At 34.3% G+C, this 25,728-nt stretch overlaps 1 protein-coding gene across 4 annotated transcripts in view; it reads right to left on the minus strand.

Annotated features, from left to right (window-relative positions):
- The window catches only part of NEO1 (neogenin 1), a 240,070-nt gene that overhangs the window by 107,180 nt on the left and 107,162 nt on the right, over positions 1-25,728 (minus strand). For all 4 annotated transcript variants that reach the window (XM_055319824.1, XM_055319823.1, XM_055319825.1 and 1 more), the window contains exons 6-7: positions 4,072-4,226; positions 2,584-2,704 (exon numbers count right to left, since the gene is read on the minus strand). In XM_055319824.1, the coding sequence (XP_055175799.1) occupies positions 2,584-2,704; positions 4,072-4,226 (276 nt within the window). The remainder of the gene's footprint in view (positions 1-2,583; positions 2,705-4,071; positions 4,227-25,728) is intronic.

Consider the following 25,728-nt stretch of genomic DNA (forward strand, 5'->3'; position numbering starts at 1 on the left):
TCGCAGAACCCAATGCGGGGCTTGATCTTATGACCCTGAGATTATGACCTGAGCTGAAACAGAGCTGGATGCTTAACTGAGCCACCCAGGTGCCCCCAAATGGACTTTTTCTAATTAAACCTGACTTTATCATCAGACTACCTTACTACAGTACTGTGTTTGTTTACAATCAAGGCCATGATCAATCTGATCCTATTACGCCTTCACAGGCCAACTTCCCAAAGGAACAAAGGTTCTGTTCTATTTCCATACTGACCCAAGCCCTCTTCTTAACATCTGGAAATTTTAAAATTCAAGGTCTATTACAAATGGGACATTTTCTATGAAAACACTTCCCTGATCACACAGAGAGAATTCCTCTCTTCCAAATTGTATGCTGCTTTATATGTATTATAAAAGTAACACTTATTATGGACTGGTATTAAGCTGTACACATCTCTTGCACCTTTATGATATGATAAACTCCAGAAAGAGATCAGATCTTATAAATTGTTATGTTCTTTTAGCTTTCCCACATAAATATTTATTTTGAAATTAAAACAGCAAAATTAATAACTATTCTATTTTATAATCCATACATTCTTAATTCATCCTGACAAGGTTCTAAAAACTTTTGCCAGCCCCAAAATATTGTTTTTGAAATGTCTCAAAAAGGAAAACACACATTGCAACTATAATTATTATGCCATTCAAACATTTTCAGAGGAAAACCCAATTAGGATTAGTTTAGAGACCCCCTAGAAGAGCCAACCCACTTGTACTATTAGAGTTAAATCTATAATGGTAATCCCAAACACATATACTGAAATTCCTTTATTTAGGTCCATGTAAATCACCCCAAGAGATCCACAAATTTTACCAAGGAAAATCACTGTCATTAATAAAAAGAAACAAGCCTATCTACCTTAGTGCCTGATTTAGCAATCATACTCAGGCCTTTTGCCAAGATGGAAAAGCGACAAGTTTCTATAAATCCTTTTCAATAAATAGGGAAAGGTATAACCACACACATAGAAAAAAGAGCAGTTCTAATATTTTATTCCTTTTTCTAATAGTACTCTCAAATACATTTTCAAGAAAGAGCATATAAGAATCCTGTATGTTATTTTAGTGAAAAGCCAGAGTAGGCACCATCTTTGCCAATTAGTTCCCACAGCTAGGCTATACAGCTGGCACCACAATGGAACCTCAACTTAAATTGACTCACACACCAGATTACATGTCTAAAGAAATATCTTTTTCATGTATTCTTGAGAACTGCACAAAATGAAAAATGTTCTTCTTGCTAAAACAAACATAATATATCCCATGGGTATCCTTATCAATTTGACATAGATTATCCAACAATTCAACTTCTAGTAATTTAGTATGAGAAAATAATCATATAAAGAAGTTCAGCATAGCACTGCTCATAGTGGTAAAAGATAGGAAAGAATTTAAATGTTAACCAATGGAGAATCATTTACACAAAAGAAAAGTGCATATATACTGTTCATCAATGGAAAATGTTGATAGAGATCTATATAATTATTGACATGAGATGTTCACAGCATGTTGTTCCAAGAAAATGTGTTATGAAACCATTTACACATTTGTGCATGATCATATGCAGTACTGGAAGGCAGGATTTCGAGCATGTGCCATTACTAATTTATTGCCCCTCAACTCCAAGTCCATCCTTTTTGGCCTGCTCTGCAAAAATGAAGCTTGGCCCTTTATCTATCTTTTCTTTGCAGAGGACATATATTTTAAATTTTATCAGCTCATGAGCAGCTTCTCCCAGTACCCCAACCCCCCTGGTGGTTTTGTAGCAGAATGCCTTCAGGGAAACACCTTGTAACTGGTTGCCTACACACCCGACTCCGGGTTTGAGAGGTTTCAACAGCACAGCAACTTCTCTGTTGCCCATTAAAATATGGCCATAGCCTCTCCAAGACAGTCTGGATTTCAGTCCTGAGGAGCTAAACACTCTTAGACCTATAGCTTGTGGCTGTACTTTATATCTGCCTTTCTTATATTCACTAGACTTGTCTTTTTTCTTGCCAACCAACACCCTGTTAATAGTTTTTTATATTTAAGATTATCTGCTCAAATTATTGTGTGGTTTTCTCAGAACTGACTCTGACTGATAAAGGGTAGGGGTTTTTCCCCTTTTTTCCTTTTCAGTGTTGTCTGAATTTATAATAAACATTTTGTGTTTGTGTGATGATCGGAAAAAGCATGTTATTTTTATTTTGGAAAAATTCAATGCAAAATTAAAAGTACTTTAACTTTTTATATTTTAATAAGGCAGAAATATAATTATTAGATTGAAATGACTGAAATATGAAGAACATTCATTTTGTAAGACTGTAATTTTTCAGTTTTTCAACATTATCCAAAATTGTGTTTGTAGGTCATTTTAAGCAATAGAAAATATTTGGACTTCTGTCTTTTCCTCTTAGCTATGCCATACCCTGGCCTTTATAAACAGGTTATTAATCATGAGGTTTCCTACAGTAATAGGTATGTGATAGGTACTATCACATACAGTTCTTCAAACACAGTCAGCCTCTTTCATTTTACTATTTCAGCCCCTCTTACCATGTTCAAGGATTATCAGTTGGGCTCCAGCTTGTGCATTTCCAACATCATTCTCAGCAATGCATTGATAGAACCCTTCATCTGATTTCACCAGACCCAAAACTTGAAGATTATGTTCCTTCTGAGGAAGAAAAAGAGGAATAAAATTTTATAATTGAACTGATGAACATTAGTTCAAAATCTCAAGGATATGCTCTTTCTGGGGAGGAAAAACAAGTAAAACTATATGATTCAGCTACTAAATACCATCTATCTATGTACCTGTTAAGTCAATTTTATTGACAAGGTACTGATTGACTAGAACAGGGAACACTGCAACTAACCTCTTAAAAACTTAATTCTAAGGAAAGTAATACCCACAGCATTTGCAAACCTATACCTTTTAGGTATAGGGAAAAACATCTGATGTGCAATACAATGTGGTCACATGGTATTGCACATCAGATATTTGTAAAAGTTTGAATTTGTGAATTCACAGCATTTTCTTAAAATTATCTCTAATATCATTAGTTCTAACAGATTGGTCTACAATAAGTTAAATGAGGATGCATATATACAAACTTCTCTTAAATTATAAAGAACTATACAAATGTCATTGTTATTAATATGGTTTTAAGATTTTTAAGAATAATATGAAACTGATAAAAGAAAAAATGCTCATTTAGTGGCAACACACTGCTTTTTAATTAGCGTTAAATACACATGAGAATTATTTTCTTGTAACATACAAGATTATGCATTTCAAAATAGAAAATATATTCTTATTAAGAATGAATTACTTATATGAGAAATTTATAAGACATGATACCAGTAACAACCATAATTACTTCTGATTTCTATGAACACCATGTATACACCTTAAGATATTAATTATTACTAAAACTTAAGATAATTTTTTACTTGGATTTAGATAATCCTACTAATAATAGTAGACAATACTTACTAAGCATTTAACCATATACCAAGTACAAAGCAATAATGACTGAGTGTTCTTAAATAGATTTAACGCTATTTAGTTCTTAAGAATCTTTTTATCTTGTCACAACAATCTTCCAACCCTGGGTCGTACTTATTTTGAAAGGCCTAGCCATCAGTATACGAAGGACCGATTTCTGCTCTTTGAATGGAGAGCTATGAAGACAACTGGTATACACACAGGATAATCATTACCAAGAAAATAGTGACAGCTGCATTTAAGAGTACTAGCAGGTTTGAGTTGGAATATATGAAATGGAATATGTGATTGCTGGTCAGGAGACGTTAGGCTGAGTTCAACTACTGACTTGCTATGTGATCTTATATAAACTACCAAAATAAGTCTAGGCTCAGCTTTCTCATCAGCCAATGAATAGATGATGTTTCATGTGCATTTTTCTGTCTTCATCTGCAGTACGCAAACTGGTATATATAAGGCAACAGTTCTCTTAGTGATTACATTTAAAGACATTTAAAGGTTTCAGAGATAAGTGTCCTTTGAAAAATACTTACTACAATCTTAAAGTAATCACTTGGGATAACCATATCCCCATTCTTAATCCACTTCACAGTTGGAGTTGGTTTCCCAGTCACTTCACATTCAAATACAATATCCATTGATTCGTGAGCATATATATTAGTAGGCTGTTTCAGGAATTCAGGTTGGGCTTTAAAACAGAAAAGAAATTAGGATATTATTAAAAATAAAAATAGCCAGCTATGTGTATTTCAAGTAGTATTTTTAAATCCTAGAATTCACAGGATATTTACTTGTTATTTGAGGGTTTTACATATTTTTACAAAAGCATGTAACAAATATATATTTAAAATTATGTTACGGGGTGCCTAGCTGGCTCAGTCAGTAGAGCATTGTAACTCTTGATCTAAGGGTCATGAGTACCAGCCCCACAAGGGACATGGAACCTACTAAAATTTTTTTTTTAATTTAAAATATATGTTAGGAATACAGTATCTTTAGGAACTGATATTCTCCTACAATTAACTGGAAGAATAATTATAAAAATAATTTCTGAGTTTCTTTGTTGATATTTACTAAATTGACTATATTGAAGAAACTGACAAAATGAATATTGTAAGCTATCTAAAAATGAGTATTAAAAGACTATTTCCCCAAGACTTAGAGCATTTTGGAAGAACCATAATCAAAATTTTAAAAATTGAGAAGACTAATGTTATTTTCAGTCAGCTTGATAAATAACAATAAGAACTTTTTAAAAAGGCATACAAATGTCACATTAGAGGCCTTACAAAGAACTATGTAACCCTCCATTGGTAACATCCCTCATTGCATGAAATATGTTTAAGGATGGGAAGAAGAGTAACAGGATCTTTGGGAAAAAGCTAAGTATATCTGCAAAAGCCTAAATAGTCCAGTATTTCTCGTTCCGCTTGCTCCAAAGTTGTAAATCATTGACTTATATCTGAGTAAGAATTTGGATTAGAAGGGTAAAGGCAGATCACCTACTTCAATTTTCCACCTAATGCTATAATTTCCTCTATGACTTCCTTGACAAGGGGTCCCACTGATCCCTGTTTCAAAGTTTCAAATGATAAACATCCCTGTATTACAAAGCTGCAAAGCACCAATATCGGCTAATTCTATTAAAAAGGCAATGATGACAATGGTACTGTTTTTGGTTTTTGCTTTTGTTTTTTAAGTTTGAGCTAAAATGTGTTTAGCCTGCCGGGGTTTTGATTTGGATTGGGTTGCATTTGTGGCAACTTGACATCTAACAATACTGAGTCTTCCTTTCCCTGAATATGGGTTATTTCTCCGTTTATTTAGTTCTGTGGTTTCTCCTACCATTGTTTCATAGTTTTCAATACACAAACCTTGTTCATACTTTATTAGGTGTTTCCCTAAGTATTTCACATTTTTTGGTGCTACTGTAAGTGGTACTCAAAAATTTTTTAAGTTTCCAATTATTCACTGTTAATATGTAGAGATGAAATGATTTACATATATTAACTTTTTATCCTGCACTCATTCTAAATTCACTCATTAGTTCTAGCAGCTTTTTATAGATAATTGTGGGATTATCTACATAAACAATCATATTGTCTGTGAATAGAGATAGTTTCATTTCTTCCTTTCCAATTTGCTTTCCTCCTTTTTTCATTTTCTTGCTTACTACACTGGCTAGAGTGGGGCAGGTCCTGGCAAGAGGTCCAGACAAGCTTTATAATTTGGGTTAATGAAGAGTGAGAGTAGAAGAACCCCAGGAAGGGGTAGGATCCAAAGGAGGGAAAGAATGTGTAGTCTGAAGAAGCAACTTTCTGCTTATCATCAGTCGGTTCATGGCACCCCAGCAGGTGACTTTGCACAAAGGAGCTCAGGTCTGTGGAATCCAGAAGGAGATCTGTGGGCCAGCCTGGGCCATTGGGTGTCCTCTGGCAGCAATTATACCCTCTCCAAGGTCTGAACTGCAACATCAGACAGGGTGGCCCTCTTCCAAATCTGTTCACTTTTTGGGTTCTTTCCTTTGGCTCTAAAGGTAATATTTGATCCTTATATTTACTATTTCTGTATTCGTCAGAATACTACTTTGTCCTTTTCAGTAAATAAAACACTTTTACTAGTTAATTATTCTTGATACTAAAATTTCCTTCTTCAAATTCCTGGTGTGATTTCTGGCTCCTGACTGCACCTGAACTAATACAGTAGTCTCATACATGCTGCCAATATTTCTTCTCAGTTTGTTTTTTTTAAGATTTTATTTATTCATGAGAGACACACACGGAGAGAGAGAGAGAGAGAGAGAGAGAGAGAGAGAGAGAGGCAGACGGCAGACACATGGGCAGAGGGAGAAGCAGTCTCCCTGTGGGGAGCCTGATGCGGGACTCGATCCCAGGACCCTGGGATCACAACCTGAACTAAAGGTAGATGCTCAACCACTGAGTCTCCCAGGTGCTCCTCTTCTCAGTTTTTTCTTCTGTCTTTTACTTAAATCATCTGTTCTACCAAAGTTTTCAATTTATATGTGGTAAAATTTATCAGTCCTCCTTTTTTTGGCACCTATATTTTATTATTCTTACTCCAAATGTTTTCCCTGCTTACATACTATAAAAATATTCACTTGCATTTTCTTCTAGCACATCTATGAAATAATCTAGACTTTATCAAGTATCCAGCTTTACATTTTTCTAAATGGCAAACCCAATAGTCCCAGTAAGAGTACCTGATTTGAACAACTTTTAATATTAAAATCCTATGTGCTTTTAAGGAGTTGTTATTTCTGGACACTAAGTGGTTTTACTGATCTGTCTATTCCTGCACCACAGCCACAAATTTAATGATTGTAACGATATAATATTTTTAAATATTTGGTAGAACAAGTATACTCCTTTTATTCATTTATTTCCTCAAAAGTTTCCTAACATTGTTCATTAAGTTTTTGTTTTTAATTCCAGATGAAATTAGACTCATCTTTGGCTAAGTTTATCTGTTCCTTCTCAAAGCAGACAAAAAAGAACAAACTAGAATTTTCATCTGAAGTGCAATAAATTTTAGATGCAGGAAAACACTAACATAATTTTGATCCTGAGTGTTCCCTATTTAAGATCAGATATTTAAGTGTATTTGAATATTAATCAATAATGAGTTACTGTAAAGACACTGCAATGGCTGAAGTCAGACACTTAGAGTTGAGTTCTGATTCTACCAGTAGATACATGCTGGCCGTGGGCTTCAGTCTGGACCTATACTAAGTAAGTAACTCAACTGCACTATTCCTGAATACACCAAGGTCTCTAACCAACTGCAACTTTATGATTTTAGTTTATATATTTGATGTATGCTAATAGCTAACACTTACAAATATTTTCGACTTATTATTATTTCCCAAAACAACCCTATTATTTAGGTATTATTATATTATTTCCATTTTACAGACAAGGACACTAAACACAGAGAGTTCAAGTAGCTCCACAGGGTCACAAAGCTTAGTCAGTGACAGATCTGGATTTTGAAGCTAGGCACAGTCTGACTTTCAACCCTATGTTCTCTCTCTCTTTTTAACTTTTTGCTATAGAGAAAATAATAATAAACCCTCAATTATAGCTTCAACAATGATCAACTCAAGGCCAGTGCTGCTTCATCTACATCTTAACTCATCCTATGGTCTTTCCCTAGATCACCCTGAAAACAAATACTTTTATATTCTACATATAAGTATTTAAGTAAGTTCCTCTATAAAATAAAAATTCCCAATTCTAAACAAGACTATAACACCATCAAGTTGGTACCTAGACTAATTTCTCAATTATCATCAATCTACATTTTAAAAGAATGGTTTATTTGAATTGAGCAAATGAGGTACATTCATTAATTTGTTTATGTTTCTTTTAATCTACAGGTTCCTCCTTTATTTTGTTTACAAATTATTTGCTGTAGAAGTTATTTGTTCTGTCAAGTTTCCTATAGCCTATGTTTTGCTTACTGCATGCCATGGTGGATTTAACATATTAGTCCTGCATTTAGCAGTTAAATGTAGAAGGTTGACTGGAATTAGGCTCTTTCTTTTTATTTTTCCAGACTACTTTATACGCAGTGTCATGGTCCTTCAATCAGAAGAGTTCATAATGTGTAACTATCTCTCTTTTGCTTAGGCTAACAATCTTAGATATTGTGAAACAGTAATATTGTTATGCGGTTATTCCTTCTATAAAGAGAAATATACCCTCATCAATTATTTGGTTATCTTTAGATATACCTCTCATAGAAAAAGCAGGATAAATGCCTGATTTTTTTCCCTTTACTTATCAATTTTCAAAACAATGGTCTGGTTCTCTAATAGCCTTCTGACTGAAGGTCATCATGGAAGGGTCTTTTTAAAAAGTATTCTTATGACTTTATGGATTAAAATACATTCAATTTGTTTCTATTCAAGCCAGTTACTGTTCTTTTGATTCTCAACTATCCCATCCCTAACTAATGAAAGCTTGAGTCCACTGAAAATTCCTAAGTCCTTTTTAACAGGATCCTAGTAGTCTTTAGTATCTTCTGGTCACTGGTTTTAGGTGCTACTTATGGATAAAGCCAGGAATTATGTAATTTTTAAATATAAAATTCATCATGATTTCATTCTGTTATCCAATTAAATCCTGGTCTCTAAGTTTTAACTGGATCTTAAATGATTTTACATCTGTATCTCTTTTCACTCATGCTAAAAGTCTGTTCTGACACCAACTTAATTATTCACATGTTGTATCTTACACTCAGTAGTCTCAGAGTAACTGTACCAGTAACTCCACCAACAATATAATAAAAAAATAGCTGAAGATTTTGCAGTTCTTTTTGTTCTTACAGTATATCCCATTAGATATATATGGTTCAATTACTATTATAAATGTATTTGTAATAATAACTTTTACTTGGAATTGTAACCTTCTGTGTAGTCATACTACTAAAGTAGATACACATTTAGAGTTTTTTGTTTCATTTTACTTTCCCCTTTCCATAATTACTTTGTAAAATCTCAAATTTACAAAGACAAGGTATATTGCTTGCTTCTAACTTGTTTTCCCCACCCTGTTCTCCCCTTTCCCCCTTTAGGTAGTCATTTAAGAATTTAAAAAATTTTAAGGGTTAGCCTTCCATTCTAAAAATTATAAGCACACATACACACAATTCATCCTTGCCCCTCTTCTTTAGATTAAATAATAACATACTGAACAAACATATCTCCAAAGCCTGCAGTCTTAACCACTATGTACCATATTTTTGAGGCGGTGCTATATTCTGGTCTAAAGGACTGAGACTCCCCCTAAGGCAGAGTAAGTAATTTTGGAAAACACAGCAAAATCCACTTAAAAAAATCTAATTAATCTAATTTTAGTATGCATTTTTAGTAAACAGATCTTCAAAGACTATTAGAAAAAAATGATCACAATGTTCATCATTTACTTTTCCCTTTAATGAATTATAAAATATTGCCTTTAATATGTTCTTTGGATTTTAACTTCTCTGTAGCTAGTATTCACACCAATTAAACACAATGTAAGAGCAGATGTTTGTGGTTGGGAAGTTAAATTGATAACCAGAGAGCAAATGAGTCAATTACCATAAGAAAATAAGCCTTGTAATGGAAGATTATGCATTTTGTTACCAAAGAGATAATTAAGCTTCAAATTCTCTTTGACAGCTCCCTATTCCTTCTAATGCCATCATCATTACAAGAATAATTTTAATTGCTAAATGCACAAGTAGAATTTAATACTAAAACATATTATACTTGCAAAATTCTTTTACTGGAAACATCACTTAATTCCATCACTGTTTTGCAATGCTGGAGATTGCCACTCAATTCAAACAGAAAACAATGTAGGGCCAACACCAATGTTTCAAGGTTACTTTATTATGCTGTTATTTCGAAGATTATAACCGTTTTCATTTACATTAGCTCTGCACCGTTGGAATTTCTATTGTTTGATTTTAAAGGTTTAAACACTGGAATTCTTAAAAAGCTCTTTAAGTAGAGAAATAAATCAATTCTGCCCATTTTATTTTAAACTGCACACTTGCTGTCCTTAAGCTTCTTTTCAGTAATTCACAAAATTACATATAAGTCCTTAAAAAAAAAAAACCAACAACTAAAACCCAAGCAGTCTTAAATCCCTTCAAAATGTTGTTTGACAATCTAATCACAAGTCTGCTGTAAATACTGGCTCAACTAACAAAGCAAAAAACACATTAGAGCCCTCCAACACTTCTTAAGAAAGCTTCTCATTCCAATGAACGTGAATCAGTTTTCCTTAATCTCCAGAAGGAAACGGGAGAAATTATAAATATGAAGCAACATTGTGAACACAGTTGCCACATGACTTTGAAATTATATTTCAATACTGCATTCCCCAAATCTCTAGCTTCACTGCATTTCCTTAACTCTACCCCTCAATTTTGCTAATATAACTCATCCTTCAGACCTTAAAAAACATTTCCTGACCCACATCTCCCCCCATTCTTGGCCATCACTGCCCTTTGGGTTTACCATTGAAACCCCAGTGTCCAAAACCATAACAGATGCTCAATATATATATTTGTTGAAATGGGGAGCGACGTGAATTCTAAAACTTCCATTAATCAGCACTATAAGAAAAAAGATGTTCAGGATAAGAATTTTTTCAAGTATTCTCAAGTTTCTCATGGATTCAATGTTTTATACCATTGTTTCTCCAGGAGGAGTTCATAAATTTATCCTTTACTATCTGTGAATTTTCTGCATGTATTTAAAATTTTGCTTTTAAATGTCTATGATAATGTAAAGTTTTAATAAGTACGTTATTTCAGCTCTCATATTCACGTTTATATTTACCAGTTGATGCTGTCATCACAGAATTCAATCCCAATACAATGTTGCTCAAACTTTGGGTTTTACAGTCCTTAAAGATCTTAAACTTGAGAAACTGTGATCTACACATAACTTTTTTTAATTTTGAAGAATTCACAAAAATCTTTACTAAATAGAAGCTCTCATTCCTTAACAAGGTTGAACATACTTAATCTTTAAATGGTGTCACAATATTACCATGATTAACATGTGTACCAAACCTAGACAGAGAAGGTATGAAGGCCTAAAGGATGATTACTTTTTTTTTTAAAGATTTTATTTATTTATTCATGAGAGACACACAAAGAGGCAGAGACACAGGCAGAGAGAGAAGCAAGCTCCCTGCAGGGAGCCCGATGCGGGACTCGATCCCAGGACCCTGGGATCACACCCTGGGCTGAAGGCACACTCAACTGCTGAGCCACCCAGGGGCTCGGATGATTACTTTCACTTGGCACCATAAGTACATTAGAAATGCTCCCTAAATAGCTGAACCCAATTTGTAAAGCCTTGTAGCAGCATACAAATGACAGGACGAGGTTTCTCTGAGTGAGATACACAGACTATTTGAAGAGATACATAAAATTGAATATTGGGCCTTAGCAAAATGTTGAGTAGCTGGGCCTCACACCACATGCTTCAGAACTGCAATAGTTAAGGCCACAAAACCTGCACTTCAACAAGCTCTCTCAGATTATCCTCAGCCGTGCTTAAGTGGGAGAACCCTGCATTAGGGATCATTAAAGATATGACTATATGCATCATCACAACTTATATACACAGAGAGCTCCCCAATTCTTGTGCCTCTTGGGGCCACTGAATTCATTCACCTGCTCAATCACTGAACAAATATTTAATAAGCAACTACTAAGCTACAAAGACATTTTAGTGGATGCTGTGAAGGAGACAGATAATAAAGACATGCTTAGTAAGTGTTATATAGATGGGAATCCAAGAAAGAGCTATGACTAACTACTAATGCACTGAGGAATATACAGAAAATTGGTCCGGTGGTTATCTCACAAAAGGATAACTGGGAGACTGGCAAATAAAGAGAGATGGACGGTGACTTATCATATTCTTTTTCTGCCAAAATTTTAAACTGTGGTGAAGTAGACATTACAGAAAATGTACCATCTTAACCATTAAGTGTGTATGTGTAGTTCAGTGGTATTAAGTATATTCACATTGTTGGACAACCAGCCTCCACTGTCCAGCTCCAGAACTCTTTTCATCTTATAAAGCTGAAACTCTATACCCATTAAACACTAACACCCTTTCTTTCTTTCCTTCCCAGCCCTGCAACCACCCTTCTTCCTTCTATCTCTATGAGTCTGACTAAGAACAACATATGATTCGAATCATATGGTATTTTGTCTTTCTGGGGCTGGCTTATTTCACTTTGTATAATGTCACGGTAAATCCATATTATGAAGCACGTGTGAGAATTTCCTTCCTTTGCAAGGCTGAGTAACATTTCCTTGTGTGTACATACCAAGTTTTGCTTGTCCATTCATCCACTCATGAATATTTGGGTTGCTTCTAATATTTTAACTACTGTGAATAATGTTGCTGTGAACACAAATGTACAATTAACTCCTGGAAACCGTGCTTTCAATTTTTTTCTGAGTGTATACTCAGGAGTGGAGTTGCTGGATCATATGGTAATTCTATTTTTAATTTACTGAGCAACCTCCAAATTGTTTTCCACATTGGATATATATTCCCACTAACAGTATAGAAGGGTTCCTATCAATTTCTCCACATCCTCACCTATAGGTTATTTTCTGTTTTGTTTTTGAGAGTAGGTACTCTAATTGGTGTGAGGTGGTATTTTATTGTACCATATATGCTTTCGTACCATCTGATATTTTTCCAGGTTCATAGACTGTCTATTTAAGAAAATTTTACTGACTACTGGATGGTTTGGATTTGTCTGCTCCCTTCTCCCTAGTATTCTTTTAGCTAGTTATTTCTGTTGACTGAGAGTGTCTTTTGCTCTCTTTTATCCTTCCTACTTTCATCATTTTCAGATTTTAAAAGCAGAGTATTTGTTATAGAAGTTGTAAACAACATATAAAAGAATCAGAAAACAGAAAAGACTCCCTATAGTAAGTCCCAAGCTACCTGTCAATACCACTACCCTCCCCAGAGATAAACACTATGTTTGGTGCGTAAGCTTCCAAAACTTTTTTCTATGTATTTCAAATACCTTTCTCTCTCTCTCACACGCACTTTAAAAAATAAAATGGATCAGCCAATAAATACTCTTCTGCAACTTGTGTTTTTCTCTTAATAACTTTACATATGTCAGTATTATGATAATCTCTTTTTTGACACCAGCACAATGGTCCATAGCCTGACTATACCACAGTTTATTCAATCATTCTCCTACTAATGGCCATTTAAGGTTGCTTGTAATTTTTCTATTACAAGTAGTGCTTTAATATGCATCTTTGTACATAGACCTTTGCATACATCTCTCAGTTTCAGAAAACTAGATTTCTAGAAGGAATAATGAAGTCAAGGTGTTTTCATATTTTAAATTTTTATAAATATTGCCAATGGCTGACTCAGTTTTATATTCCTGTCAGAGAATCACTATCAATGAAACTATTCAACATGCTACCAGAAGTTCTAATAATGCAATAAAATAAGAAAAAGAAAAAAAATAAATACAGGGGTGGGGTTAGAGAAATCTCCCTTTGCAATGCAATTCCCCCCTCCCTAGTATACAATGGCATTGACTGTCTACTTAGAACATTCAAGAAAATCTCTGTCATGACAAAATTTCAATGTTCATTGCTGTACTATTTGGGGCAGGGGCAGCAATGATTTAATCAACTGGATGATAACTAAACTATGGTACATCTAGTTAAAGAATAGTCTTCCTACTCAAAATGTAGGGACTAACAGCAATGGCATCATTTGGCAGTTTGTTAGAAACACAGTCTCTGTACCTTCCCTTAAACATTCTGTCTAAATCAGTACTGGCATTTTAATAAGATCTAGTTAGCCTAGGTGATTTGCATGCATATTAAAAGTATGATAAGCACTGCTTTCAAGCATTTAAATACTGATGTAGTCTTATATGTACAAACAGGAAAAAAACCTAAAGATTAAAAAGTCAAAAAGCAATGCGCAGAGCCACACAGACGGTATGATCCTATTTGTTAACAAAATAACATATTTCTAGATGTACATGTATGTAAATGCTTTTAAAAGACATTCAGAAGTATACACACTAATGACAAAGGTCGAGAAAGACAAATGTATGATTTCCCTATTATGTGAAATTTAAGAAATGCAACTGATAAATCTCTAAATCTACCCCTGAAACTAATAATACACTATATGTTAATGAAATTGCATTCAAATAAAAAAAGTAATAAATAAACTAATGACAAAGGTTACTTCTGAGAAAGGGGGTAGGAATGGGAAAAGGGAAAAGGAGATTTATTTGTTGATATGGCTTGATCCTTTAATAATGTTATTATATTACTAATATAATTTTAAAAAGAAAAATAAAAACCAAACTGAAAAGCTCTCAGAAATATAAATTTAATATAAATTAAATATAACAGAAAAAATGATTAACATATTTTTTTACCATCACTCATATTCTTATACAACAAAAAAATATAAACTAAAAAATCTAATTCACAGCACAAATAAACAATTAAATATCTGAGACACAAATGTGCAGAGTCATATTATGTGACCATATTCTAAACACTGGAAGAAAAAGACCAAATTAACTTTCTGTTCTTACAGAGAATGACTTTAAAAAATCATTGTTATATGAGGAGACAATCAAAATACAGCCAAAACAAATACTATGTAAGAAAGTAAAAAAGAAATGTTATTTTTTTGGATTTCTGTGTTTTGTACTTTTATCAGTTCTCTTAGAAACTAATTTGTTGTGGTTTCTTTTCTCATTGTAAATAACTACTCATTTTGTACCTAATTAGACACTCATTTTCTAATATAAGGCCTCAGTTTTCACTCCAGGTCCCAGAGAAGCTGTATCAGCTTGTTACACTTAATGCTATTTTTACACACATATTTCCTTGCATAGGCACAGAATATCACTGGAAGGATACAAAAGAAATTAATATCAGTAGTTGTTTCTGTAAAGGGGGAGTAGGACATTGGGTAACATTTCATCATAAATCACTTTTTATCTCCTACATATATTACCTATTAAAAATGTTTAGTTAAAAATAGGGGGTGCCTGGGTGGCTCAGTTGAGTGTCTGCCTTCAACTTGGGTCATGATCTTGGGTCCTGGGGTCAAGCCCTGTGTCAGGTTCCCTGCTCAGTGGGGAGTCTGCTTCTCCTTCTCCCTCTACTCCTCCCCCAGCTTGTGCTCTCTTTTTTTCTCTCAAATAAATAAATAAATAATTTTTAAAAATTTAGTTAAAAATAATAAAAGTGAGGGGGCCCCTGGGTGGTTCAGTGGTTTAGCGCCTGCCTTGGGCCCAGGGCATGATCCTGGAGTCCCGGGATCAAGTCCCGCATCAGGCTCCCTGCATGGAGCCTGCTTCTCCCTTTGCCTGTGTCTCTGCCTCTTTCTCTGTGTCTCACATGAATAAATAAATAAAATCTTAAAAAATAATAATAATAAAAGTGGAGAGACATACATACACCTTACTAGGCAGATATGATTGTGCAAAACGGTCAATCATAACTCTTTTAAAGTCTACAAATTCAATCAAATGCCATTTAATATTCCAAGAAAAATTTTAAGAATATCTGACAAGCTGATTCCACAGTATATCTCGATGAAAAAAATTTTAAGAAAAATAATTTTTTGTAAAGAACAAAACATGGGATCTTAAAGTATCAAAATAATAACCGAAACAGTATAGTATTAATGTAGGAATAGACAAATTGATCAATAAAACAGAGTTTAGAAATAAGACCTATGTAATTTTGGAAATTTAGATTATAAAGAGGTGATATTTCAAGTAACTGGGGGGACAAGAAGAGTATTAGGCCAACAAGTAATCCATTTGGGAAATATTACCATAAAAAGAAATTTCTAGATGGATCAAAATTCAAAAAGTAAAAGTAAACTACAAATAGAAGAAAATGGGAAAGAATTTCTTTTTTGAATGAAAGGGAGCAAGATATAACTCCAGAAGGAAAAATCCCAGTATATTTGACTGAGTAGAAATAAAAATTTTCTGTACAATGAAACACACTTTAAAATTAAAAACAGGGGAGTCCGGGTGGCTCAGTGGTTTAGCACCGCCTTCGGCCCCGGGCATGATCCTGAGGTCCCAGGATTGAGTCCCATGTTGGGCTCCCTGCGTGGAGTCTACTTCTCCATCTGCCCGTGTCTCTGCCTTTCTCTCTCTCTCTCTCTCTCTTTCATGAATAAACAAATGAAATCTTTAAAAAAAAATTAAAAACAAATACAAGGAATGTTCATGGCAGCTTTAAGTTGCCAAAATTTGGAAACAACTCACATGTCCATCAAAATGAATAAACAATTATGGTATATTCATGCAGAATTCTACTCAGCAAAAGAAAGAATGAACAACTGATACATACAATAGGATGGCTGATCTGAAAAAGTATGCTGAATGAAACAAGCAAGACAAAAACAAAGTGTGTACCATGCAATTTTATGTATGTAAAACTCCAGAAAATGCAAACTAATCTATAATAACAGAAAACAGATTCATGGTTACTTGGAGATAAGGGAGTGCAAAGGGCAGGTGGGGAGGGATTATGAAGAGGCATCAGAAAACTTTGGGAGTGATAAATAAATTAATTATCTAAATTGTGGTGGTAGTTTCACATATGTAAACATAAAATTTATCACCTGTACATTTTATTTATTTTTTTCACCTGTACATTTTAAATATGTGCAGTACTTTTGAAGCTGCTAAAAAATAAAGGCAAAATATTTGAATAAATTATTTGTAATTCATATGTCAAAGAATTGATATTCAGAATACATTAAAAATTCTACAAGTAAAAAAACACTGTACAGTAAGAATGGACAATTAAAGAAAAAAAAAGTCAATAAAAATATGAAAGATGTCAAACTTCCTATGAATTAAAAAGTAAAATAGTATTTTTCCCCATCTTTATTTGCAGACTATAAAACTTAATGGCTCCAATAAAGGGGAAGTTGTGAGGAAACCAGTAGTCCCACTTTCTGAATGGCAACCTAGCAAAATGTATCAATATTTAAAACATGAATGCCTTTTATTTTAGCAATAAGGGTCCTAGGAATTATCATAAAAGATAAAGTGTACAAATGTATATGCATAAGAATGTTCATAGCAGTGTTATTTATGATAGTAAAACACTAGATACCATCTAAAAATTTTAGTGGGGGCCTGGATAAACAAATGCAAACACTAGAATTTGCAGGGGTCAACAAATTATGTTCCATTTTTACTAATAAAGTTTTATTGGAACACAGTCATGCTTATTAGTTTAGGTACAACCTGTTTTTCTGCTACAATGGCAAAAATGAGTAGTTGTGACAGAGACCAAAAGGCCCACAAGACCAAAACAAGTTATCTAATCCTTTAAGAAAAGTTTGCTGATGGCTATATGCCACTATATATAATGTACATTTGTATATCCTGACACAGAAATATGTGACCATGACACCTGATAAAAAAACATGCAAAAGCCAGAACGAATTGTATCATTTCATTTTTTTAAAAACGCTATTTATGAAATAGTTTGAAATACATAAATTAAAATGTTAATCACAAAGCTCTTTGTGGGTGATGAAATTATAAGCGACTTTTCTTTTTCTTCTTTATGCTTTCCAGATTTCTCTTGCTTTTGCAAAGGGAATATAAAATATAAATTATTCCTTGTAATCTAAAAAGAGTGATAAAATTATTTTTGTAGTATCAATTTACATTCTGGAGAAATAATTTTATAATCTCATTATGGAAACCTTGAATAAATGAATATAGTTCTCTGAAGAATAATCCAATCAAACTCAGTAAATGATCATTAAGCTTATTCTGAACTAATTTTTCATCTCCAAAGATGAAAAGCTTGTTCTTAAACATGTTCTTGATTTATCAGACTGCTATTGACATATTTTTCACTCATTACTCATGAAAACTCTCCAAATTGGCCTAGCTTAGAAAAATCTTTGTATACTTTGTCTATGTGCAAATTAAAGCATACATATTTGAAAATTCCACAAAGCAGCTAAAAATAAGCATTTAGTTCTTAGTAGAACTTTAGTAAATCACAAGTTTCAGCAGTTCAGTACAAAGTAGAATATTTATTTTTCAAACTGCTGACCCACTGAGGTACCAAGGGGAGGCCAGTGGCTACAGTCAACTTTGGTGTAGGCACTGAAAAAAGACACTGTCAAACTGAAAGTTAAAATTGGTCTGCTTTTTATTAACCACCATGCACCAGCATTCTCAACAATGTCAATGATAAAAGACTCCTCCCCATCAGAGCAGACTACTCTCATTCCTTTGTCAGTTGACCTATTGATGTTTCATGAAATCAATTTTTAAAAATATAGAATAGCCACGTGCAGAAGAATGAAACTATTCTCTTACACCAGACACAAAGATAAACTAAAAGTGACTGAAAGATCTAAATGTGAGACAAGAATCCATCAAAATCCTAGAGGAGAATACAGGCAACACCCTTTTTGAACTTGGCCACAGTAACTTTTTGCAAGATACATCTATGAAGGCAAGGGAACAAATGCAAAAATGAACTATTGTGACTTAATCAGGATAAAAAGTTCTGCACAGCAAAAGAAACAGTCAACAGAACTAAAAGACAACCTACAGAATGGGAGAAGATATTTGTAAATAACCTATCAAATAAAGGGCTAGTATCCAAAATCTGTAAAGAACTTACTAAACTCTACACCCAAGAAACAAAAAATCCAATCATGAAATGGGCAGAGACATGAAGAGAAATTTCACCAAAGAAGACATACACATGGCCAACAAGCACATGAGAAAATTCTCTGCATCACTTGCCATCAGGGAAAAACAAATCAAAACCACAATGAGATACCACCTCACACCAGTGAGAATGGGGGAAAGTAACAAGACAGGAAACAACAAACATTGGAGAGGATGTGGAAAAAGGGGAGCCCTCCTGCACTGTTGGTGGGAATGTGAACTGGTGCAGCCACTCTGGAAAACTGTGTGGAGGTTCCTCAAGAAGTTAAAAATAGAATTACCCTACGGCCCAGCAATTGCACTACTAGGAATTTACCCCAAAGATACAGATGCAGTGAAACGCCGGGACACCTGCACCCCAATGTTCATAGCAGCAATGTTCACGATAGCCAAACTGTGGAAGGAGCCACGATGTCCTTCCACAGACGAACGGATAAAGAAAATGTGGTATATATGTACAGTGGAATATTACTCAGCCATCAGAAAGGATGAATACCCACCATTTGCTTCAACGTGGATGGAACTGGAGGGTATTATGTTGAGTGAAGTTAAGTCAATCAGAGAAGGAAAATCATCACATGGTTTCACTCATATGGGTAATATAAGAAATAGTGAAAGGGATTATAGGGAAAGGAAGGGAAATGAGTGGGAAAAATTAGAGAGGGAGACAAACCATGAAAGGCTCCTGACTGGGAAATGAACAAGGGGTAGTGGAAAGGGAGTTGGGTGGGGGGACGGGGTGACTGGGTGACGGGCACTGAGGAGGGCACTTGATGGGATGAGCACTGGGTGTTATGCTATATGTTGGCAAATCGAACTTCAATTAAAAAATAAAAAATATGGAACAAGGAGAGAGTGGGGTGAAAAGAAAACAGTGCATATCTACTCACACTATGTTTTGTAAAATATTTGCTTTGAAGATAATAATCTCTATGTAGAGATTATAGATATAGATAAATAGAAAGATGTAGGATTCTATCTATCATCTATCTATCTAATCTATCTATAACTGCAGCAAAATACATATTCTTACTATTTTAGTAGTTAAAAATGTTTAAAAACTACTGGGAGAGAATAAAGACCCCCATGAAGTGGCATATACTGCTTGAAGAGTACTCAACTAGGAATCAGTTCTGGGCTTTTCATTCTAGCTCTGTCTTCATGTGTGTTTTGTGACTTCAGGGAAATTACTTTTCCTTCAAAGGATGTAAGACATATGCATGTGAAAATTCTGTTAATTCAAAGGATATTTAAAGAATTTTCTAAGTATACCCATGCAATGGAAATGTAATAAAGTATAGATTATATTTTGTGAATAAAAGTGCTTGATGACATTTCTACTATAATAAAATTTCTTGGCAAATAAAAATGTCTCATAATTCCAATGTCTTCCAAATTTTTAAAATTCAGCAGCAACTATTGTCAGTATCCCAAGAAAAAGGCTGAAGAAGAAATTTTAATTTGGGGACTTTGAGAATCTTTATCACTCAGCAGATTAGTAACAATTCCTCCAGAGGTTTTTTTGTTTTTTGTTTTTTTTTAAGATTTTACTCATTTATTCATGAGAGAGAGAAAGGCAGAGACACATGCAGAGGTAGAAGCAGGCTCCATGCAGGGAGCCCAACGTGGGACTCGATCCTGGGTCTCCAGGATCACACCCCAGGCCGAAGATGGTGCCAAACCACTAAGCCACCCGGGCTGCCCCTCCTCCCAAGTTTTATAAGAGAAAAGGGAACTAAATTTTGTGGACTATTAGGTATGAGTCAGGTATTCTAAGAATATGTACTTTATTAAATTTCTTTAGTCTCAAAATATAAAATGCATTTACATGAGAAGTATAATTCTGTTATACAATCAGTGGAAATCAGTCATTATGCTCCCCTGAAAAGGGCTGACAATAATAAACTCTGGCCAATGTAACAACTTGCTTACATACTATTTTCTCACTTTAACACACTAGTGTGATTGGTGTGTAATCTGCAGTTCTCTTTGATCTGGAGCTCAGGGCTAATGCTTCACAAATAATTTACCTCATGTTATGGAAATGAAAAATTCTCAAGGGTTTTGGAGAAATGGTATTTTACTTCTGTTAACAGAGTGATTCGATTTTATAATTAGATTTTAAAAAATACTTGTAATTAGATGAAGACTAATATACTAGGCCAATTTAATTATTTACAGATACTATGAAATAGTAGTTTATGGAGGCAAGCATATTTGGAATTGAATTGTAAATTACTCATATTTCATAGTACATTTACATTTGACACTATTCCTTTGTTTCTTCAAGAGAAATTCAAATACATTGAGAAAAATTTCAAATACAAAAATAATAGAAGTAGTAGTGATAGCTAAAATTTAACTATTTCTAAAGCCATGTAAAAGCAAAGGCCTGAAATTATTAAAATTTTAAATTTTAATTTTTATTATATAAAAATACATTAAGAATATTTTAGAGAGGGGCAGGAAGGGCAGAGGTAAAGGGAGAGAACGTCTCAAGCTGACTCCACGCTGAACACAGAGCCCAGTGTGGGGCTCAATCTCACTACGTTGAGACCACAACCTAAGCTGAAATCAAGAGTCAGATGTTTAACCAACTGTGCCAGCCAGGCACTCTAGTATTTTAATTTTTCTACTTCCCATGTCTTTCAGGTACCAAAAAATGTACAATTCCTTAGCAAAATAAAGAATTCTCTAATATGAGTGATAAACAGATGCATCATCTATATATAAAATCAATACTATTTAGAAAATTTAGAGAATTTTGCAAGATACAAAAATGACCAATAAGCAGATGGTAAAATATTCAACATCATTAATCATCAGGGAAATGCAAATTAAAACAATACAAGCCATTACAAACCCACCAGGATGACAAAAAAACTGACAATCCTCAATGCTGGTGAGGATGTGGAGCAAAGAGAATTCACACACATTGTTGGCAGGAATATAAACAGGTACGACCACTTTGGGGAAAAATCAGGCATAACAGGAATACTCCTTATCGACAAAAAAACACAGACTCCTAATACATGCAACATGATTTGTGAAAGAAGCCTTATATAAACAAGTACTGATAACACGATCACATACAGCTTTGGAACAGGCAAAACTAATACACCCTGGGAAAAAAAAACACAAGAGCCAACGCCTCTAGGGTAGAGGGAACTTTCTACCATAATGGTAATATTCTATATCTTGACAGGGATTTTGGTTATACAGGATCTGTTAGAACACATTAACAGTTCACCAAGATTTACACATTTCACAGTGTATAAATCTTACTTCAAAAGAGGTAAGATTTAAAAATTTTTTTTAAAAGAATCACAAACAAAATATATGTTATTTAGTTAATAGTATGAATACTGAACTGTCTGGATACATTTGCCACTTACTCTAAAACATAAAAATTAAGATGGATGGAGTGATAGACATGTGATACAGCAATTACAGTAAAATGTCAGTTGAATACTCCAAGTGGTGGGTGTTTGCTGTAAAGTTCCTTCAACTTTTTCATTAAAAATTTTCCAACACACAGAAATGCTGAAATAATTAGGGAAGATTTTTAGGGAAGATTTTTTTTCTCAGGGAAAAGATATTCTTCAACACCTCATGCCTCTTACAAACAAGAAAATTACTATGATTAAGAGTTCTGAAAAAAAAAAAAGGACTGCCATCTTAAGACAGAAGTAGAAATGGGTGGTAAAGATCAGCATCTTGGGCACCTGGGTGGCTCAGTCAGTTAAGGGTCCGACTCGCGATTTCATCTCAGGTCATGAGCTCATGCGTTGTGGGATGAAGCCCCATATTGGGCTCCACGCTCAGTGGTCAGTCTGCTTGAGATTTTCTCCCCCTGTTCCTCCCCCAATTCGTGCATGCAATCTTTTTCTCAAGTAAATAAATCTTAAAAAAAAAAAAAACAGCACCTTAACAACTGATTTAGTCTTGACAATGACACAGAACACCTAGCTGACCACAGACATTTCTCAGTATTTCAGAGTTTACAAGACAAATTCTGTCCATATAAATTATGCTTCAAAACTATAAAAGAAAACAATTTAGGCTTGTGATCATTACTGAACTTTATCTTTCACATAAATACACCTTTCTCAAATAAAGAAATTGGGGTAAAACTGACATATAATGTCATATTATTACTTTCAGGTATACAAGATAACGGTTGATACACGTGTTATCGAGACATGATTACCAACAATAATTCTAGTTAATTACATCCATCACCACATATAGTTACAAACTTTTTTCTTGTGATGAAAACTTAAGATCTGCTCTCAAGAACTTTCAAATATATAATATAGTATTATTAACTAAGTCATCATTCTATATGTTATATCCCTAGGATTTATTTGTAAGTAGAAGTTTGTGACTTTTGACCACCTCCACCCATCTCTCTGTCTCTCTGTCTCTCTCTCTCTCTCTCTCTCTCACACACACACACACACACACATCCTCTGACAACCACCAGACTATTGTCTGTATTATGATTTCTGTTTTTTTGTTTTCGATGTTTTTTTTAAAGATTCCAGTTAAGATCATATAGTATTTCTCTTTCTCTGACTTATTTTACTTATTAGCAAAATGCCCTCAGGGTTCATCCATGCTGAAAATGGCAAAAAACAATGTTTAAATAAAGTCTGCTGATTATTTCTGATGTCAAGAATTCAAGGAATACATTTATCTATTAAAAACAACTAGTGTCAGTTTTCTTCTACTTTCTGAGCAAGAATACTGAAAGCAACTAGACAAGAATGAGTCTCAAAGACAAGGTGACACATAATAATACAGCTTTTATCATCTTGGACAAGAAATCCCTAATTACTTCACTGTGTCATCCTTGAGGATGAAGACTGCATCCTATTTGCCATTTTATCTCCAGTAATACTAGATTCTGTCTTCTGCTTAATTTGCTTGAAAAATATCTCTGCTATTACTTTTAAGATAGTCACTGAAATGCTTTATTTATTATTTTAAATATTTTATTTATTCATCTCACACACACACACACACACACACACACACACACACACACACACAGAAAAAGAGGTAGAGACACAGGCAGAGGGAGAAGCAGGCTCCATGCAGGGAGCCTGATGTGGGCCTCGATCCTGGGACTCTGGGATCACACCCTGAGCTGAAGGCAGACGCTCAACCACTAAGCCACTCAGGCGTCTCATGAAATGCTTTATTTATAATAAAGGACAAGAAAAATATTAACACAAGGAATGGAGGAGATGGGAAATGGAGACTAGCCCCATCCTACTCAGCTTCCATCAGACTAGTTCCGTGTTTAACCATTTCACATTTCTCACTTACAAAGACCTTGAGTTCCCTGGTTTCCCGCCGCCCTCAACAAAAAAAAGTTTGAAAAGCACTAACATGGATCTCACCTTCAGAAATTTCTCCTGACAAAAAGACCAATAAAGAATGGGGATTGGGAAAAAGCAGAACAGATTTAGTTTAGTTTCATTTAGCTTTTTGTTAGCTATTCTCAGAATTTAGATCAATGCAGAGCAGTCAGATTTCAGATACATTGAGGGTAACTGCTGTATTGATAAGATATTCTTGTTGGGGCAAGATCCCATTCCTGTGTGTAAACTGGGTTTACCTGAAAGTGTCATCAATAAACACTTAGTGGGGATGGGAGTAAGTAAACAGGGAAGAAATCTACATTGAAGAAGAAAGCCATCCTAACTGTTCTTCCTACTAGGGAGATCATCTTGCTATGGACCATTCCACAGCTTCTGAGTCCAATTTTTCTGAGAAGGTGGTATTTTTAATTCATGAAATTACTCTACTTTTCTTGATGTTCCTAATTCTCACCATCAGCTCTTTAATGAAGAGGAAGATAACTAAAACTATGAGAATGGGAAGTTTAAGAAACTCCATGTATTTAATATGAGACTTACTACCAATATGACTAAAATTACTAAATTTTCTTTTTTGGCATGAATATCTTTACCAAATCTGGAAAACTGAATAGTGCCCCTTGAAGTAAAAGAAATATAGTTGGTAAAATAGTAAATAATATATAGAACCCATTTCTTCAAAAAGACTGAACATATAACAGATTGAAGAACAGATAGCTAACATTAGTAAGAGACATGGAGTAAGCTAAGCTTGAAATTCTGAGGTCAAGACAGACAACTTTACTAGGAAGTAGATTAATGCCAAGGATGACAGTCAAACCTTCTCACTTGTTTCTGAGCTGGAAAAGGCATGACTCTTTCCATATTGCTGTTCTTTTGTTCTTTAAATAAATGCTGAAAAATGTTTACTAATATTTCATCCAATCTGCCAGAGTAGACAAGCAGGCACGCAGCATGCATGGACTTAGGTGAGAGCCTAAGAAGCTGGATTGGGCATCAGAGTGGCATGTGATTAGCCTGCCTCACGGATAACAAAACATGGAGCCAAAGATATCTGGTGGTTATGGCATAAAACAAACCAAAACAGAATGTTACCTGAGATATCCATTTGAATGATCCAAGGAAGAAGTAGACTCTAGGTAAATAGGCATAAAATAAAACAAAGAAAGAATCAAGTGAAAAGCATTTAGATGGAAAGGATTCTCTGAACCCCAGGGATATTAGGTGAGGCATATTTATTAAATGCCCACAAAGCACCAGGCACTGTATTAGGCATCTTCCTTACATCACCACTACAAAAAAAGGCATTCTCATCTCCGTTTTACCAATAAGAAAAATGAAGCTCAAGTAAATGGATTAATTTGCCAAGATTACATGGCCAGAGACTGGCAAACAAGGACATGCCTCCAAAAACACAGCTCTCTTCATAATACCATGTTTCTTCTACGAGGCACAATGCTGATCTCTTAGTGGGTTACAGAAACCAGAGATCCATTTCTATACTGTGATTCCT

This window comes from Nyctereutes procyonoides, unplaced genomic scaffold (genome assembly GCF_905146905.1).
Source record: "Nyctereutes procyonoides isolate TBG_1078 unplaced genomic scaffold, NYPRO_anot_genome, whole genome shotgun sequence".
NCBI lineage: Eukaryota > Metazoa > Chordata > Mammalia > Carnivora > Canidae > Nyctereutes > Nyctereutes procyonoides.